At 41.3% G+C, this 18,491-nt stretch overlaps 2 protein-coding genes and 1 long non-coding RNA gene across 5 annotated transcripts; 1 reads left to right on the top strand and 2 right to left on the bottom strand.

The window, feature by feature from the left end:
- zpax4 (zona pellucida protein AX 4) lies at positions 1-5,476 on the bottom strand. The gene is made up of 19 exons (XM_076972861.1): positions 5,326-5,476; positions 5,154-5,230; positions 4,970-5,056; positions 4,685-4,806; positions 4,407-4,550; positions 4,268-4,330; positions 4,007-4,171; positions 3,741-3,837; positions 3,438-3,649; positions 2,427-2,490; positions 2,046-2,251; positions 1,721-1,841; positions 1,410-1,612; positions 1,170-1,287; positions 861-1,030; positions 656-753; positions 429-553; positions 142-300; positions 1-56 (listed from the first exon to the last, which is right to left on the bottom strand). Exons 1-19 carry the CDS (start codon positions 5,346-5,348, stop codon positions 46-48), a joined length of 2,265 nt encoding a protein of 754 aa, XP_076828976.1. The 5' UTR covers positions 5,349-5,476; the 3' UTR covers positions 1-45.
- Positions 5,477-6,130: 654 nt separating this feature from the next.
- On the bottom strand, positions 6,131-10,362 carry LOC143475561 (uncharacterized). Its single transcript, XR_013121045.1, has 4 exons — positions 9,016-10,362; positions 7,440-7,555; positions 6,822-6,904; positions 6,131-6,658 (listed from the first exon to the last, which is right to left on the bottom strand). It is a non-coding gene; the product is annotated as an uncharacterized LOC143475561 (long non-coding RNA).
- A 2,066-nt stretch (positions 10,363-12,428) lies between these two features.
- LOC143475461 (uncharacterized) lies at positions 12,429-18,243 on the top strand. 3 transcript variants are annotated; one of them, XM_076973313.1, is made up of 8 exons: positions 12,429-12,594; positions 14,709-14,780; positions 14,913-14,984; positions 15,142-15,308; positions 15,404-15,461; positions 15,562-15,733; positions 16,238-16,435; positions 16,636-18,243. In XM_076973313.1, the coding sequence occupies exons 1-8, from the start codon at positions 12,562-12,564 to the stop codon at positions 16,755-16,757; spliced, it is 894 nt and encodes a 297-aa protein (XP_076829428.1). In that variant the 5' UTR covers positions 12,429-12,561; the 3' UTR covers positions 16,758-18,243. The 3 variants fall into 3 exon arrangements, with proteins under 3 accessions (XP_076829428.1, XP_076829429.1, XP_076829430.1); XM_076973314.1 differs by lacking the exon at positions 12,429-12,594 and adding an exon at positions 13,785-14,327; XM_076973315.1 differs by lacking the exon at positions 12,429-12,594 and adding an exon at positions 14,370-14,564.
- Positions 18,244-18,491: the final 248 nt, after the last annotated feature.

Below are 18,491 nucleotides of genomic sequence, written 5' to 3'. Positions count from 1 at the left end.
TAGGGTTGGAAACAAAATTTATTATTAAAACTTTACAGCACAAGTTCATGTTCCCCCTGAAACAATGAGAGTGTCACTAGTTAGAAGCGCACATGGTAATTCAGCAGGGACAACTGAAATCGGGTTGTTAAGGTCACTTACCTTTTGCAGTCTGGAAAACACCTTTTGCTTTCTTTAAACCCCGGCTAGACACATACACGTACTTGACAGGAGCCTCGTAAACAGATGCAGGCTTCACAGTGACTGTGGCTTCTGCAGGATAAATTGGTCTCATGCTGGGTGCGAGCTTGAACACTTCATCTAAGAACCAAATTTCAGAACGTGACGGGCAAGACCCAAATAGTCCACTTTGAAGAGCAATTTAAAGTGTGAATGGTGATTTTTATATTATGCAAGATTAGGCCCAGCAATAATTAATAGTGCACAACCTTTTGTTTGGGTTTGTGCTTTTTGACCAGTTGGAACGGTCACCGCTGGTGTCTGAGCTTTGAGTCTCCTGTTGACAAACAACCTTCTGCTGCCATATGCTGAATATATGCATCTTACTGTAATCCTGTAAGCAAGAACAGTTCAAAGAGGTTTCTGGAACCAACATGGAGGTTCACCAAGGTTCTCAAGGCAACCCATCAATGCTACAGACCCTCATCCAACTTACTTGTATGGAACATCTCTGGTGATGACTGGCTTGTTCTCGGGGGAATGAGACGTATAGAACAGAATCTCATTCTCGTACACCAAAAATCGTTTCTCAAGCTGAAAAGAAAAAGTTAGCCACCGAGTGAATGTTTCAGACAAAAAGTTCCGTTGTACCCATGCAGGAACAGACCAAATGGCACATAATACAAATCTGCAAGTCAAACCTTGACCCTTGTTCCACAGGTGTTAAATTTAAAGGAAAAGAGCACTCTAGTTTCATCAAACTCCCTGGGCTTGCAGCTCCTGTCCAACAAGGTGGTCATAGCAGGCACAGCCATAGGAAATGCCTTGGTGACATTAGTCACAACAGTCATTAGACCATCACTGGAACACACTAGAGAAATGGAGACAATCAGACCATTAAAGTTCTTTGGATATCCCACATCTGTAGGAAATTGCATCCACGCAAGCGCTGTACCGCTCAAACACCATTGGTGCCACTAGCAATGATCACGGGTGGTGTCCAGTGTTACCTAGCAGCTCTGTGGTTTTGAACAGGCAGTGGTGGGACGTAGCCTGTGCAATCTGCAGTGTCTTTGCATTCCTTGTGGATATTTCAAATGCACCAATAAACTGCTGCAGGGAAATATTCTTCAAAAGGAAAAGGTTTTAGCTATTTAAGCATTAGGTAGTTTCTTGAAACATTGGGTTTGTCTTAACTGGTTAGATTAGCCCGTTACAAGCTTCTTAAATAGCAACTAGATTTTCCAAACCTCATAGATGTATCCAACAGTAAAGAGGGGGATATGCATTATTAGCATCTGGCTATCATTGGTCATGATGTAGCCTCGACTGTCAGCCAGCTGCTGTGTAAGAGTATATGGCCCGATGCCAAACTCCCACATGTGGTCATACATGTTTTTCAAGCCAAAACTGATGCCATCCTCATTACACCAACCACTGATAACAGGGGGAACTATTGGGAAGAAATTGTGGTAGAGTTTACAATTCTAGCAAAACACATTCAATGGAAAGTCAATTCCACTTCCAAATCAAGCTACAATTTGGTACACTCAGTACGTACAGAGATCCTTAATAGAAGCTACCACAGAAACAAAGTGGTAGTAGGGTTCTTCCTGAGATGCTCTCTCCCTCAGAGTATATTTAATGTCCAACGAATACTCTATCGTGCCTTCAGCAAGATACTGGAAGGAGGAGAACAGGAGGTGAAAATCTATACAAATCAAGCTTAAAATCACACCTGGATTAGAGATTAATGGCTAATCTATCCAGCGTAAAGAATATACACAGATGCTCTCTAGCCAGATACTTAGCAAAATTCATCAAGTTTCAAGTACGAAAAGGTTCGAGACCATTTACTATTTAGGGCTACATCCTAAGGGACTCACCAGCTTCATCACCGCTGGGTCTTCAAATGGAATCTGAGTCCTATAGGCATGGGTGTCATTGGGGTTTGTAATCACACTGATGTATCCACTCTGAATGGCAGCCAGGACAGGTAAGTAATTACCATTGAGTTCAAGAGCCACCAACACCACATCCATGGGGACATTATCCAGACAGACAGTGAAGGTACCCTCCTCAGGGACAGTCTCTAACAAACACAAAAATCTCAGTCTTTTAAATATTAAAAATATTTTTAATACCATATGTAATGCGCACACTGGTGACGTAAAATGCTCTTACCTCAAAAGACTGGAAAGTCACATGCAAAAGCTTAACAGCAATCTTGTACAAGAACACCCACCTACCAGTTTGTAAAAACTCACGATTGATTGTGAACAGCTGAAGAACACGAGGGGTAACATGGGGCCCAGCCTTGACAAAAGTCTCCTGCAAAGAAGAGTTGTGAGGGTCTTTCAAAAAAAATATGTGGAATTTAGAGGTCACCTTTTAAATAATAATAAAATAATCTTTATTTGTATAGCACCTTTCATACATACATGCAACTCAGTGCTTTACAGTATAAATAAAAAGAAACATTAAAAGGAGATAAGACAAAAAGAAAATGTTAAAAGAAATTAAATATAAAAATATTAAAATAAAAAGTAAAAAGTAAATAAGATAAAAAGTAAAGTAAATAAGAAAAAACTATTAAGATAATTAGATTTAGAAAATAACAGACAACATAATATAAAAAAGTAAATAAGATTGAGAGTTTCTTAACTAAAAGCAGATCTAAACAGAAATGTTTTGAGACTGTTCTTGAAACTATGCAGGGATGAAATGCCTCTGAGCTCTTCAGGAAGAGAATTCCAGAGCTTTGGGCCAATCTTTAATCGGCTTTTAGGAAATCACCAGTAGATTACTGTTTGAAGACCTGAGAGACCTGACTGGAACATATCTAACCATCATTTCACTGAGGTAAAGAGGGGCAAGACCATGAAGACATTTAAAAACCATGACTAGAACCTTAAAATCTATTCTAAAGCTGACAGGTAACCAGTGCAGTGAGGAGTGCAGGTGTAATATGATCGATCTCTCTCCTGCGGGTCAGAACCCTTGCAGCCGCGTTCTGAGAGACTCATGGACAATAAATCAGTCCAAATTCAATTGAAAATGTAAAAATCAGAAGTAAAATTTCAGCAAAGCTTCAAATTTTGTTCAATACAGCAGTCTTTACATACTCTGCCCTTACTAGGTGCAACTTCAGCCAGGGGCCAACGATAACGCCAATGAAAATTCACCATGCTTCTATTAAAAATCCTTTAATTAAAGAGGAGGAGTTGAAAATTCATACCAACTAGTCCCTAGAGATACAAGATAAAAAAGGGCCTCACCTTTACAAACTGTTCTCCAGGAACATATGGAATGCTTCTCTCCATAGTTCCTGCATTGATTCTGTTGCTATGGCCCTGGTCCATGGTGGTCTGCTTGTTCTGAAGATGACCATCAACCCCTATCACACTCCCCAAGTCCATTTTTAAAGAGAACTGGTTAGTAGTCACTGAATTATTCCAGTAAGGCTCCAAATCACTGGAAGACTCCTCACCTGATATGAGAGAAGAGCAAACAAGGTAAAACTCCAATAAAAACATTTTCATACAACTACAGTTCAAACGGTCATAAAATTAGGCACATACTAAGAGCACAGGCAGCATCCAAGTCCATCTTCCTAATGGTCTGCTTCTGTCTGAAAAGCACTATTGGGTGGATCTCAGACACAGCAACCCCATCAACCTGACATAAAAATGAAACAGTTCTACCCAGATGCCTATATCTGACATTCATTACCAAGACTACACTGTTGTACACATTGGTCTCATTAAATCAAGCTCAATTTGTGTAAACATGGCAACAGTAAAAGGCCACAGGAATATTTCAGGACTGGTATGGGATGACGTCTTACCATTTTAACAGATGTGTGGGGCTTGCCGAAACCAGTGCGGAAGACGATTCTACCCGTGGTGGCCATCAGGAGGTAGCCTAGAGCCACTGCTCTCTCCGGAGACAGGACCAAAGACTGCTGCCCGTCCTTCTCAAACAGAATCTGCCAGTTAGACACAGCTGATCCCTGGGAGAGGTCAGAAAGGAGGAAACTTCATTTCCAGGGCCTTTGGGGTCCATTGTCAAAAAGTCTTTGTGCATTGGAGATGGCTGGTAAACTCACTACAGCCAGGTCATTTTCAAGAGTACCAGTGTAAGGACATGAGAGATCTCTGTTCACAGAAACCTGAAGGGAAAGAAAATGTTTCACTGAGGCACTGCTAGAAGGTTCAGCATTGCATAAATTGAATGTACACGCATACCTCCATGTAGTTTTCCTCACACAAGACCTCTCTAGGAGACCAAGGCAAAGACAGTGTGCAAGACTTGGAGATGTTAGCAGATGTTTCTTCACCATGACGGTCCACCACAATCAACCTGAATGCAAGGCTGAAGGTCTCATCATTCTGTTAAAAATAAAGAAAATGCTGACACTAGGGCTTAAAACACACATTCTACATAACTAGTCCATCTGAATTGGATGTGCATTGGGTAACCACAGCATTTTAGACATTCATAGTGATGCATCATTATGTCGTACCTCATTTTCTGTGTGGCAGGAAAAATAGGAAGCCCTGAGAATAGCACGATCTAGGACAGCCTGAACCGTGTAGCCACACAATGCTCCATATTGTGGAGTAATGAGATGCACCCCAGCAGCGTCTAGGAAGTAAACCCCAGTTATAAAAGAAGCATCTTGGTCCTGGTCACGAAGCAGAACTTAAGCACACGACAAGCCAAATTTGACCCCATGCCAAAACCCCCCAGTTCCTTGGTAAGAGTTCATTATAGATACAAGACGCATGCAACTCTCAGAAATTTTTACCAACTGCTTCAAAATGAAGCTCACTGCCAGGAGGCATTTTGACAGAGACAAAGAAATGTCGGTCCCTGCATTCAGTCTCAAAGCCAGCTGTGAAAAGACAAAAAAAAAAAGAAAAGCATTGTTAGAGGCACATTTACACATGTGGAACTGAACTTGGCTTGAGAAAGGGAATATTTCTAATTACCTTCAGCCACGTGAAAATTTTGTGGTGCATGTTCTGTGTCAGACAGTGTACTAACGATCAACAAAAGGAGGAGACCTCTGGAGAAAACAAAGGAGAGGTCAAATAAATGTACCTGCATATAGCAAAATAAACAGACAACTAACCATATCAAAACCTATAATAAAACACCAACCCAGAGCAATATACAAAAGCCATTGCCACTGATTAATTGAAGTGTCTATAGTTTCATATACTACACTTGCACAGACAAATATCCTGGTCAATCTAGCTGTGGATGTGGTAGCATGTTTTTCCCCTAAGATCTTTATATCTTGCACATCGGCTAGTTTCAAAGAAACTGACCTGTTTGTGTTTAAAGCGTGTTGATTGGCTAAGCTATGTTGATTAGGTAATTAAACAGGTGCAATTTTCACTTGGTTTCACTGAATGCAATGGCACTGTTTGACACTTTACATTAAGCAGCAACTTTATATGTCTTCCTTGAGAAAGTAGATATTGTGTTTATTAAGTAGTTTATGCAAGCAAATTGTTGTTTGAACCATGTTTCAGAACTTTACAGCATATTCTGTTGGATTTGAAACATATTTACTAAAATAACCATTTCTGATTTCAGAAACACTCAAGACTGGTTTACTACACAAAAACACCAACTAGCCTTTTAAAATGAACAGCAGCACCTAGTTGCAGCACCTAAAGTAAAACAAACTACCAGCAGTCTTGTGTATCTCTACCAGTGATCCTATGACCTTAAGGGACAGGCAGCCAAGAAAAAGCACACAACAGCACAGCAGCCATTTTATACACTTAAAACAATAAAGGATTAAATCTCATGATTTTGTGTTTCTGTTTATTTTGGGAGGCATAATGTTTATTACAGTGGGTCTTTATTAATTTCCTGTGATTTGTTGCAGCTCATGTGAACACAAATAAATGACACATCGTGTTACTTTTATTGGTGTCTGATTTAATGTCACACATATTGCACAAATACACATTTGAATTTACAAATTTCTTTAAGTATGTGTAATTAGAAGCAAAGTGATAGATCATAAAATAAAAGAAGTTATAGGTTAATGTTTGAAATAAAAGTGCACCGTGTAGAGAATTTAACTGTTATGAGTAATCTGTTGGAAAATGCAGGAGGGAGATAAGAATCACATTCCTACCCAATCAGTCCTCCTTGTACATTCAAACCTGGACAAAATGTCAGCATCTTACACACAACCTCATGGTTAATTCATGACTCCACAGACACATTGTGTAATTAGGTAATCCCAAAATAGCTAGGCCATTTGAACCACATGACATCACTATAGTGTGTAATGCCTTCCTATATCCGTGATGGGACGATACCTCCCATTAGAGGCTGATGGAGGTGACTCATTCAGCTGGAACTTCAGGTGCGTTTCCACATCTGCGATGAATGATTGATGGTTGCATTGTGAAGAGCACAGAGCAGCAGAGGAGGAGTGTCATGAACTGGGGACCAGCACTGCAGCTTCAGTCTAGTTCAGAGTTAAGAAAGTCAGTGCGGGACACAAGAAAAAACACATTTTGGAAACTAGAATGTTTATATTAATAAAAATGCACAAAAGATGCCACTGCTTTTATTTAAATTGAGTCTGCAAGGATATCTTACTGCCCAGTCTACAGAGAGCTGGATCTCACCTATGGATGAGGGGGTCTTCTATGGAAAGGAACTTCTGTATGAACCTTATCTGATTCTCATACAGCAGGAAGTTTCCCTCCACCTGAATAAATTAATTTGTTTCTTAATTTAAGTCTTCAGAGACTCCAACATCCTCCTTTCCAGTAAATATGTGGCCTAACTACACAATGTGTACAATGCTTAATTTAAATTAGTGTGAACTTTTAACTCCTTCATCTTTGACTCCAGCTACAGCTCAGAAAATAAAGAGGAGTGAGTGTGGGTGCTAAAAACGGGCCCGTTCTATGTTGACTTCTTTGTTGCTCTTGTTGAGAAACATTTTTGAACAATGTACTGGACCTGTAAATCTGTACTAGTATTTCTGAGACACATTGATGACATTGTTGGCACTGCTTAATGTTCATTTGAAGATCTCAAAGTTCTTTCTCCACGTTCCACTGAGCTTACATAGAACATAGCACATCTGGGCATGAGGGTAACCTTGTTAGACGTGTCAAGTAAGTCTGGAAATTCTTGTTTAAATACCGCCACCTATTATTAACCCATAAATTCTCATCCCTATTTGCAGTACAACTTTTCACATTGTAAGGCCTGCAAAATGTCCATCCTTTACTCACAGATATTGAGACCATATATCTGCTCAACGGGTGCAGCAAGGGTGATGCTGTGAGGCGTAGTGAGAGGATCGCAGCGAGACTGTGTGACTACCACCATTCTTTTTCAGGCAAGAACACTGAAAATGTGGGACAAAGGTCATAAACTGAAATTACTAACAAATTATTGTTAAAATGCCAAATGTTGTTATCCCACACACGATTTCCAGAACTTATGATGATAAGTTTCCTGCCTTTTTGATGGTTGGCGAATGCCAATATCTACACCACAGGTCCGCAGAGAGCTTACTGTTGTATAACAACACAAAGATTGGGATTGGTAATGTCAGAATGAATCACTTGCTGGCTGACTATAATTGTGTGTTTGCCTAAAGTCACAGCTGGACACGTAGCTCTGTATAACAAACATCAGAATCTCTTGTGGCTCTTGTGGTATATTCAGGAAAACTGAAACCTGAAAATTATTTCCCAAAATGAAAACTGAACAAATCTAAAAACAAATTCTAACCACTCAGTGCTAGGTTCTCTCTCTCTCTCTCTCTCTGTGTGTGTGTGTACATGCATATGTTACAAATCTGCAGATCTGGCATGTTCCACCTTGTGTCAACTGCACTAACGTCCATCTTAGCAACCACGTCTCTCAAGCTCAGGTCCTACACATGCCAATAACTCCAATCATTACTGTTAAGCATTTTCCACTGTCATTGTGTACACCAGCAAATCCTCAACCAGCTGAACACCGGAATACTGAAAATGGCGTCCTCAAGTTACAGAAGACCACAAGATGGCAGCAAAGCTAAACAAAACAAATAAACCATTGAAACCGCTGCTATACATGAAATTTGTTTTCTGAAATGCTAGACTATTGCTACACCTTTCCAGCACCTAATAGTCCATGCCAGGGCTGTAAAGGGGCATCTCTACACTGAAGTGGTCCTCTCCTGTCTGCAGTAATCCAGGTAAATCTAGGCAAAATGTAACATGGACTCACCTGCTTCTTTCATATCAAATACCACATTGGTGCTATAGCTTGTAGTGCTCCTCTTCAGGGAGGTCAAAGGCCAAGGCCAGGATGTGTCACTTATAATGTGCACCAATGAACAGAATGAAGACAAAGGGGTGACTAGTAGGATTTTCAATCCTATTTCCAAAAGCAGGGAACTGAAGGCTTGTGTAAATGGGCCAGCGCCATAACATACCAATGCAAAATACTGAAAGTGCAAAGATGGGTCCCACCTCCCAGAGCGTGGGAGAAGGAGACCTGGGTACGCCCTTGGTGTTGTGCTTCTGTCCACGTCAAAGTGTCCCCCCCCCCCCCCCCCAAGTGTCACATTTTGCAGTTACACATCAGCTGCAAACACACCCAGGGTGACGGAGGAAGACAATGTGTCTTTGGACAGTGCAGAAACAGAACACAGTTCACAGGGTGAGGAATTTATTTAAAATATTTTTAAATGCTGTGAAAATCCAATTCGTGCATCTTAAATAGCTGTACGTTTGTGTTAAGCTCTTCCACCCAAACATCACACTTCAGGGTGAGTGGATGTTTGTTTGTTTGTCATAGGAGTGAAATGCTCACTGCTGTTCAGTATTGGTGCTCCAGGCTCACACGGTGTGTGCAGAAGTCAGAAGCTGCAATGTTGAGTGCCAGGCCAAATTACATCCTCTCACCGATTCACATGAAAGAGGTCCACTGACATGAGCATGCAGGCCCCCAATGACTCTGGGGATGAGAATGAAAGAATTGAAGGTCAGTCAGTACCAGCCAGTCCAAAAGTGTCAATGGAAGGCGTTCCATTTTCATACAAGTTGATTTAGTCAAACTAAAGCAATTTCAACCCCATCATTAACAAAATCCGTCAAAGTCAAAAGTGAGATGGTTCATCGTTTATCTTTGAGTCTTTTATTTGGGTTCCTCCAGCCTCACATGGGATCCTGAGTTCCACATGGAATGCTAGAAGAAGGAAAAGGTGGTAACGTTTTTGTGCAGGCCGCAGAAATCTCGACTGTCATTGATGTCCCTTCAAACGATGACAGCATTAACTGCATCCATTTGGACATCTTGTTCCTAACAAAGAAACCTACACGACATAACATTAATTATTGATATTCAGAGAGTTTAGGCGGCACACTGAGTAGATGGCTGCATAGAAGAAGGATTCATACTGATTCCAATCTTGATGGTATGAGAGAGCAGAAGAGTAGACACAGCACATTAATGTCCAAGTATCCGTGGTAGTGAAGCGGTACCCCAACGTTGCTACCTATCCAGGGGTGTGGGGATCTCCGGGCCGTCACCCGGATTGTAGAAAACTACACGCCTGCCTTGAGTTACTCTGCTCTTTCTGCAAATGCCTAGAGTTATTTATTTAACAGTACAATTAGAGACAAAAAGGAGAAAGTCAAAACTAGGCTTGGCAAACCATAAGAGTGCATTTAAAATCTCCATTAGGAGGTGTCCTGTCATACAAGGGTCACCGAATCTCATCTGATCTGCTTCTGAATAACAAACAGTAGTTTACAAGTACCTTTGACTGCAGATCAAACAATTTCAATCCATCATAGGAACCAACTGGACTCTTCCACTGAACCGATACCTTAAAAGTAGAGAATCATTTAAATTTCTTATTCCCAGTGGCCTTATTCCCAATAAGAACACGTAATGGCCCCTCCTCCATGCATTTCTCCTCACAGACGATCTCTCTCATGCTGCAGGGCTGGCCCAAACTGAAGCATGAACGGGTGATCATGAGAGCTCCCATTAGCCTGCACATTGACCGACTTTACATGGAGCATGAACATTGTTTCTCTGTGCAGCCACACCAGTGTCAGAACAGTCTTACCAAGGGAAGGCTAGGAAAAAAATAATTATGGTGTATAGCCTACACTATTGTCCACATAGCAGCTGAGGACAGAGGCATGGGAAGACAGGTCTCAATAGTGATTCAATAGTGATTAAAACCACTGCGTAGCCACATTCTTCAGCCTGCTGACTAGACAGGAAGTGGATATCTGTGCTGTCTATGAGACAGGAAATTAGGTCATATATCTATTACTGACCAGAAAGTGCATACAAAAAATATATATTAATAAATATAATTCCTGCCCCCTTTGATATAAAAGTGCAGCACACTCCCCAAAAAGCAAGCCTTGAAAAGTTCGTGACACTGCCCAAGTTCCAAGCCCAAGTTCATCCCCACAAATAACAAACATAACAAGTCCCTCACAGCTATTTCAAACACAAAGTGGCAACCATTTGTTGTAATTTTGTTGAATATTAAGAGGAGAGAGCAGTTCTTGAGTCAAAACATTCTTAGACACATAAGCAATTGAACTAAAAATACACTGTCACTGATTTGGCAGCTGTGGAGAACTGCTCTGGTGCAGGCTAACTTCCCCTTGTGGTGAGTGAGATCACTGGACTTAGGGTGAGTCACGCTAGAAAGACAGAACACTATGGCAATGACCGTCTTCTCTCGTGACTTTGATTAATTCAAAACTTCCTGCTTGTTTGAGATTCTGGGCCGCTTTGTGACCCACAATTTTGGGTAATAAAATTGCCACTCATACATAGATTTGAGTATCTGAATTGCTGTTAATTACAGTTCTGCAGAAAAGTGAAGTCCAAGTAGACCCGATGCATAGTTGTAGTACAATCAAGACCCAAACCTTTGAACCCACGACTTACCAAACGTTGCAGGGGCGGAGTAGATAAAATTTTAATAGGTATAATTCTAAAGAGAATGATATAATCAGTGATAAATGTTTATTTTCTAATGAAAATGAGCAAATTCAGAATTAAGCAGTTAAATAACTATTAGCCTATTAAAGCTCGGCACGTTCTGGCAGTTTGTTGAATTTGCAAATTGTGACTAGCTACCTCTGAAGAAAGCGCCGCTTCGGGTTTCCATCCAAACCTTTCGAAAAAATAATGCGCAATTTCCAAGTTTCGGCAGAAAAAAATGCGAATTAAGCCTTGTTTCCATTCATTACAGTTCTGCGAATAAACTTTAGATCGCGTGAGATGACGCCAAAACAATAGTGGTTTTACGTCCATCTGGCAGTTACGCATTTTTGCACGTTGAGGTTTTGAAACATTTTTTTCTTTTTCTTTTCTATACATGGAGAAGTTAAATTCAATTTTTGCTCTCTCCAGAACTGTTTTTGCATGCATTTGCCATCTTTACATCGCGATCATGTACAGAACCACATGACTTGAGGCATGATACGTCATCGTTTATGCGAAAACCCCTTTCCATCCAGTTTTTTCGAATTTTGGCGATGCGATAGTCTAACTTTTCCACCTCCTCCTAGCGTAAAAATCTTTTTGCGATATTTGGGGCTTTTTTCGAATTTTGGTCTTTTTCCATCCAGCTTTTTTCATGCGCATTTTCAAAATGCGCAAAAACTCGGTGGATGGAAAAAAAGCTGCGTACATTTGCGCTAAATACGATAAAACACCACGCGTGTGACGTGAGGTACCTAAAAGGTACTTAAGCCTGGTTTATACTTTCGCGAGCGACCGTAGCGCACGACTCCGCCCACCTCGCGCGACCCTGCGCGAGCGGTGTAGGCGTTTATACTTTCGCGAGCGTCGCTGCAGTGTTCTCCGAAACGATAGGTGGCAATAGGTGGCAGTGGAGAATAAAAAACCTCTGCAAAACCGGGGAAAGAAAATTTTTACCTGACCAGAGACCGTATATATACACCAGGCATCAAACATAAATATGGCTTTGCAATGTTGTCCGAAACGATATGTGGTAGTATAAAGAAACACCCCTCAAAAAAAGGGGAATGAACATTTACCTGACGCATTTTGATGTTGCTTTGTGTTTCAGGTTTGAAAAGTGCTGGAATTTAGGCTAAAGTACATTAAAATGTTGAAATTACGTTAACAAATACGAGCCTCTTGTAATTCCAGGACGAAACATGAGAGAACGTGAAGACGTTAAAGCCTGGTTTATACTCGACGCGCCGCGAGCGGCGCGAGGGTCCGCGCGGCGAAAATGACGTAATCGCTGTGGCTCCGCCCGTGCGCGAGGGCCTCGCGCGCTGTCGCGGCGCGAGGTCGCGCACCTCTCGAAATTTGTAACTTTGCGCGAGTCGCGCGAGCCGCGCTAGTAGAATGGACGCATTTGAGGAAGCTCTAGCGGGACAGGTACGTCTTTACAGGCATCTATACGACACGTCCATGAAAGAACATAAAGACGCACAGATGCTTCGCAATTCATGGTCGGAGATCGCTACTTTCATGGGGAAAGAAGATGCAGTGTGTAGCGCGATCAACAAAGTCATGTTTGCAGAGTTCATACACCTATACAAGGTGGAATTAAAGCACTTGTACGGCACTTTCAAGGCCCATTTAAATATTTTCCAGCACGATAAACATAATTAAGTTAAATATTAATATATATACTCGAAATAATTCGCTTTTTATCACATTATTTAATGGTTGTTTATTTTCAAAACGCCCAATCTTAACATCTTCACGTTCTCTCATGTTTCGTCCTGGAATTACAAGAGGCTCGTATTTGTTAACGTAATTTCAACATTTTAATGTACTTTAGCCTAAATTCCACCACTTTTCAAACCTGAAACACAAAGCAACATCAAAATGCGTCAGGTAAATGTTCATTCCCCTTTTTTTGAGGGGTGTTTCTTTATACTACCACATATCATTTCGGACAACATTGCAAAGCCATATTTATGTTTGATGCCTGGTGTGTATATATACGGTCTCTGGTCAGGTAAAAATGTTCTTTCACCGGTTTTGCAAGGGTTTTTTATTCTCCACTGCCACCTATCGCCACCTATCGTTTCGGAGAACACTGCAGCGACGCTCGCGACGTTCGCGAAAGTATAAACGCCTACACCGCTCGCGCAGGGTCGCGCGAGGTGGGCGGAGTCGCGCGCTACGGTCGCTCGCGAAAGTATAAACCAGGCTTAAGATTGAGCGTTTTGAAAATAAACAACCATTAAATAATGTGATAAAAAGCGAATTATTTCGAGTACATGTATAAATATTTAACTTAATTAAGTTTAACGTGCTGGGAAATATTGAAATGGACCTTTAAAGTGACGTACAAGTGCTTTAATTCCACCTTGTTTAGGTGTATGAACCCGGCAAACATGACTTTGTCCATCGCGCTGAAGCGCGGCGCGCGCGCGAAGTTACAAAATTCGAGAGGTGCACGACCTCGCGCCGCGACAGCGCGCGAGGCCCTCGCGCACGGGCGGAGCCACCGCGATTACGTCATTTTCGCCGCGCCGCTCGCGGCGCGTCGAGTATAAACCAGGCTTTACTTGCACAGGGGATGATGGACCACTGTCCGAAACGCCCTGCTTTTCGGAAAACGTTGTGTACTTCACATCAATTTTAACATTCCTACGTAACATATAAAGCAGTTTTATAAGCTGTTATGGTGTGGCGGCACCAGTGTACCAGTGAAGGCCAATATTATAAGATAGGACGATCACCTACCTCTAATTTCGTACTCCAGCAACAAGTATACCATTGTGCTCTATTTTACGCTTTTTGTGAAAAACTAAACTTTCAGCCGATCCCTTGCCCGGTAGGCTCGCTTACCTGCAAGATGACCAGCTCGAGAATCCTGCAAACACGGAATTATGAAGAGACATAGATGTGAGACATGAATTGATAGAAAATGCCAAATAAATATATTGCTGAATTCAAATTATATGTGCAAAAAAGAAAAAGTACATTGAGTTTAATGTGCTAAAACGTATTAGGAATACGAGATGCATTGTTGAGGTCTTTTGAATTTAGGCGTGTCAGTTCGTTAGTAACTGCGGTTGAATATAGCGGTATTAAGGGCAACCAGAGCTTTTCTTCTTGGCCATTATGCTTATGAAGTCGACATGAGTGCAAGTGTAAGTATAATTCTTATGAAAATGCGTTGTACTGGTATTTTGTTTTACCGACCTTTACATAATTTGCACACGAGATGTTCTAGAACAGGAACGTGTGAAGTCGAATAATTGTTGTCAAATTGAACTGAAAGACGTGATAAATCCGTTAACTGTTAACATATTTCTTTACTCTCGCTCGCTGAGGATACTGAGAGGCGGGGAGATATCTTGTTGCTAGGAGACAAGACGTGGATGATGGTGCTGCATGTATAGGCCAATTAAATAGGATTTGTCTTCTTAAAAAATATTTATTTATTGCCATGTGTCTAAGGTGCAGTCTACAATTACAGTTTATTTAAAAAATGTTTAATATGTCTTTAACTGTTCTTTTGTGGAAACCAGAACAAAGAGAGAGAACAGAAGAGACGACTACAGCATTTCCTGTCTGACTTGGCAATACTAGGATCTTTACAGGTTGGATCAGGGAGATATTAATATATTTCATTGAACAATGAACATTAAATCAGATGAATTATTGCAGACACCATACCCAATACTGGTTTTCATCTTTGGGTTATGCTTTATGGTTTGTCGTCTCGTTTGCAGGGTTTTTGTTATTTTCAGCCCTGGCTGAGGGGAAAAGAGGAACTATTGCTGACTGTTGTCAATGAAGATCTGGTTAGTTTCTATCAGTTTCTCTCTTTTGACATGAATTAGTGGTCATAGTAATGTGGACTCTACACTAAAGATTGTAAAGTGTACCACAGAGAGTGAGAATGGAATTGTAGTTTTTCCCTCAAACAGTTAGGGGGTGTCTGTTGTTATCTGTCCTCAGGGATGGCGCTCTCCTGGTTTTCCTGTGTCGGTTGCCTCCTCCTTCACCAGCTCTACATGTAGTAGCAGCTGTAGCCTGGCCAGTGGCTATGTCAGCTCCCCTTTACCTGGAGAAGGGCCTCAGCCCTGGCCCCACCCTCCCCAGGCTTCCCGACAGCAAGCTAACAGGTAGAGAGCTGACTCAGGAGCCATTACACACAGTAGAGATATTCACACCCATCACCGCATCACAGAGTCGTCAACAGCTCTGTTTTGCCCCGTAGAAGTAGCGATTGCCATCTTCTCCCAGCTTCTCCTAGTGAGAGGGAGATCGCTGTGCCTGTGAGTAACTCTACTATTTTGTTGTTTTTAATACTATTTATTAAAAAAATAAAGTAGCAGAGAAAATTAGATAAAAGCTCATTTATGTGTGTAAAAACAGGAAATGAACTGCACCCTTTTCCTGTTGGCTGGTTATGCTAAATATGGCCGACCATATGCCTGGATACGATCCAATCATGAGCGCTTGGTTAACATCGGAGGCACTGATTCGCTGGTCAAAGACACACCCATGAAGCTCAAGTCCATTACAGACTGGGTTTTAACCTCTCAAGGTTGGCAGACTTTAGGCCAGAAACATACTTTATGTAAGTGACAACCCATACCCTATGTGGTGTAATCACAAAACCCTGGGTTCTTGGGTCCCTGTGGATGTGGTAAACCCCAAGACAATACAGGACCAATTAAGGTGTGGGTAAACTATTTCTTTATGGAGGAGAATGCAACTTGAAAATGAAATCTTAATTCTGTTCAGTGCCCCTTAGCTGTAATAGTCCGAATACTGCTAAAACTTCAGTTGCATTAGGAATTTTCAGGTGATAAAATTTAGAATGAAAACATATATGTCAAATAGTTATCAAAGCATTTATGTTCATATACTTACATAAGGTATGTTTTAGGCCTTATTCTTGTTTAAAATAAATCAGTATTAAAATGCAAAGCACCTACAATTGATTCACATAGGACCTCTTTGCTGCTTTCTAATAGCAACACACCAGGACCTGACAGTTCCAGCAGTCACTGAAGGCATCATGGTTATTTGTGTATTTTCCTTACAGGGACAAAGGTATGGGACATCGTGAATGAGTTGGTTGGTCTGTGCACAATGCCCCCTCCAGATAATCCGTTCTGTCTGGATATGCGCTACCTTCAAACCCTTCCACTGCCGAAGCGCTTTCTGATCACTGGGGCCCTTCTTAACTTCCTGGAGATGATTGTGGTTCAAGGAGTTCGAGAGGAGCCATTTTATGAAATGGGTGTGTGCAGACCTCTGAATTCGGAGCCTACTCAGAATACTAAATCCTATGGCTGACCCTGGGGCTAGCGTGGGATGTTTCTCTTTACAGATACAAAGTTATGTTTGATCTAAGTTTCTTCTATCACTTTGTGGTAGACAGTGTGATGGTTTAAGGCCATTGTTATCCTGAGTATTTTATCTTCTCTCCCTTTATTTTAGTGGTGGAGGAGATTAAACCACTGAGACGTCTGCACTTCCAGAGTCTCGCTGAAGTCCAGAAGCTTCGTGTCATGGAGAGCAGGATTGTCCCCTCGTTCCCAGACTCCTCGGATGAGCAGTGACACCCCACACACCACCACTAGCACTAGCTCCAGTCTAGAGAGGACTACCACCTCTCTAAGCATAAAGGAACCATAGCAAACACTGGCAGACAGGTGACATTATTGCAGTTCTCTTCTGTTTGGCATTCGCTCTTCCTCTGTCCACAGCCTCCAGATGGTTCATAATCTTCTGACTCATATTCTCTCCTGCTCTCTTATTACCGATACACTCATTCTTATTCACACATCCACTGGCTCGCTGTCAAATACTGAATCCAATTTAAAATACGCCTTCTCACCTATAAAGCTTTAAACACACATGCTCCTTCATCCCCATCTGACTCTTCTTCCTCACAACCCAACCTGCAATCTCATGTGTTCCTCTGCCGGCCAGCTTCCTGTTCTCCCCACCAGCCATTACAGATATCGTCATCGGGCATTTTCTATATGCTCCTTGACTCTGCAACTTTCTCCATTTTTAAAACTAACCTTAAAAATTTTATATAATAAACCTAAAAAATAATCACTGCTTTAATCCACTTCTGCTCATGTCTTGGTTATATTGGTGATACTGTTCTGTTTCCTGTGAGTGTTCTGCATTGAATATCTAACAATGTCTTTTGTACTTATTGTCAGCGTCTTTGGGTTCTGAAAAGCGCTGTACAAATACAATTTATCATTATAGCCAAATGATCAAACTGAGGGCCCAAGCAAATATGAACGTTGTTAACCATGTGCAAGCACTCACCTATAGTGCTGATTCATGTAATCACTATTTATCGAATTATAGAACTGGTAATCTGATCCATAATGTTGGTCTGGCATTCTACAGCTGAAGTAAATCAGCTTTCTCTACATTTTGCTCATTTTGAGTCTGGTGACCTGATGTATGGGCTTATGGGACTTGCCAGTCAATATTAAAAATTGATTAAGGGATTGAATTAAAATCTGTGCAATCAGAGAAACTATCCCATTATTCATCAGAGAGTTCTAGTTACCCTGGATAAAAGGTTACAAAGTCTACTGCTTGGAGTGCTTGCTTAAAGGAGCCAATGGGGGTGATGGGTTGGTTTTCTGAGGCTAGAATTGTCTCCAATGTACTGTATATGAGGTTTAAGGTATTGTTTACACCACTGCATAATAGGACATTATAGCCCATCTCTGATAAATACTGAAGATTAGTGCCATATGGGGTTTAAAGGGGAGCTCACTACATTTTAAAAGGAGATTCTTTTTCATTGGAGTCCTGGAGTGGTAAGGCAATTTAAAATTTCCATGCATGTCGCACTGCTTTGCAGTAGCAGATAAAGATAAGCACTCATGCAAGAATTATTGTATAAAAGTTTATTTTTTCATAAAATACATACTTATTTAAATATGTACACCGAACTTGTAAAACAAACATGCACCTTCAGACATAAAAAAGCATTTAGCAGACACGCAGATCCCGCATGCAGGCCTGCTATCTTTGTGTTAAGAGTTACACTTTAATATGCATTAAATAAAACCTGTCGGGTTAAAACTATTTCTAGTAGGAATGTGTAACAGCAAGATTATAGTGGCCGTGAAACAGCTGAGACTCAAACAGTAGTGAATCGACACCATTCAAGACTGTTTAGAATATTTAGGTTTTTGCTACTTGGGCAAGAGGACATGACTAGAGCCCTTCACACTGGAACACCTGCACATGTTGCTTCACATGCAGCAGTGTTTGTAACCCCCCCCCCCCCCCCCCCCCCCCCCACCTTCCACACA

The sequence above is a fragment of the Brachyhypopomus gauderio genome, chromosome 14, assembly GCF_052324685.1.
Source record: "Brachyhypopomus gauderio isolate BG-103 chromosome 14, BGAUD_0.2, whole genome shotgun sequence".
NCBI lineage: Eukaryota > Metazoa > Chordata > Actinopteri > Gymnotiformes > Hypopomidae > Brachyhypopomus > Brachyhypopomus gauderio.
The sequence above is the reverse complement of the archived record's forward strand: the minus strand, read 5'-3'. Positions and strand labels throughout refer to the sequence as shown.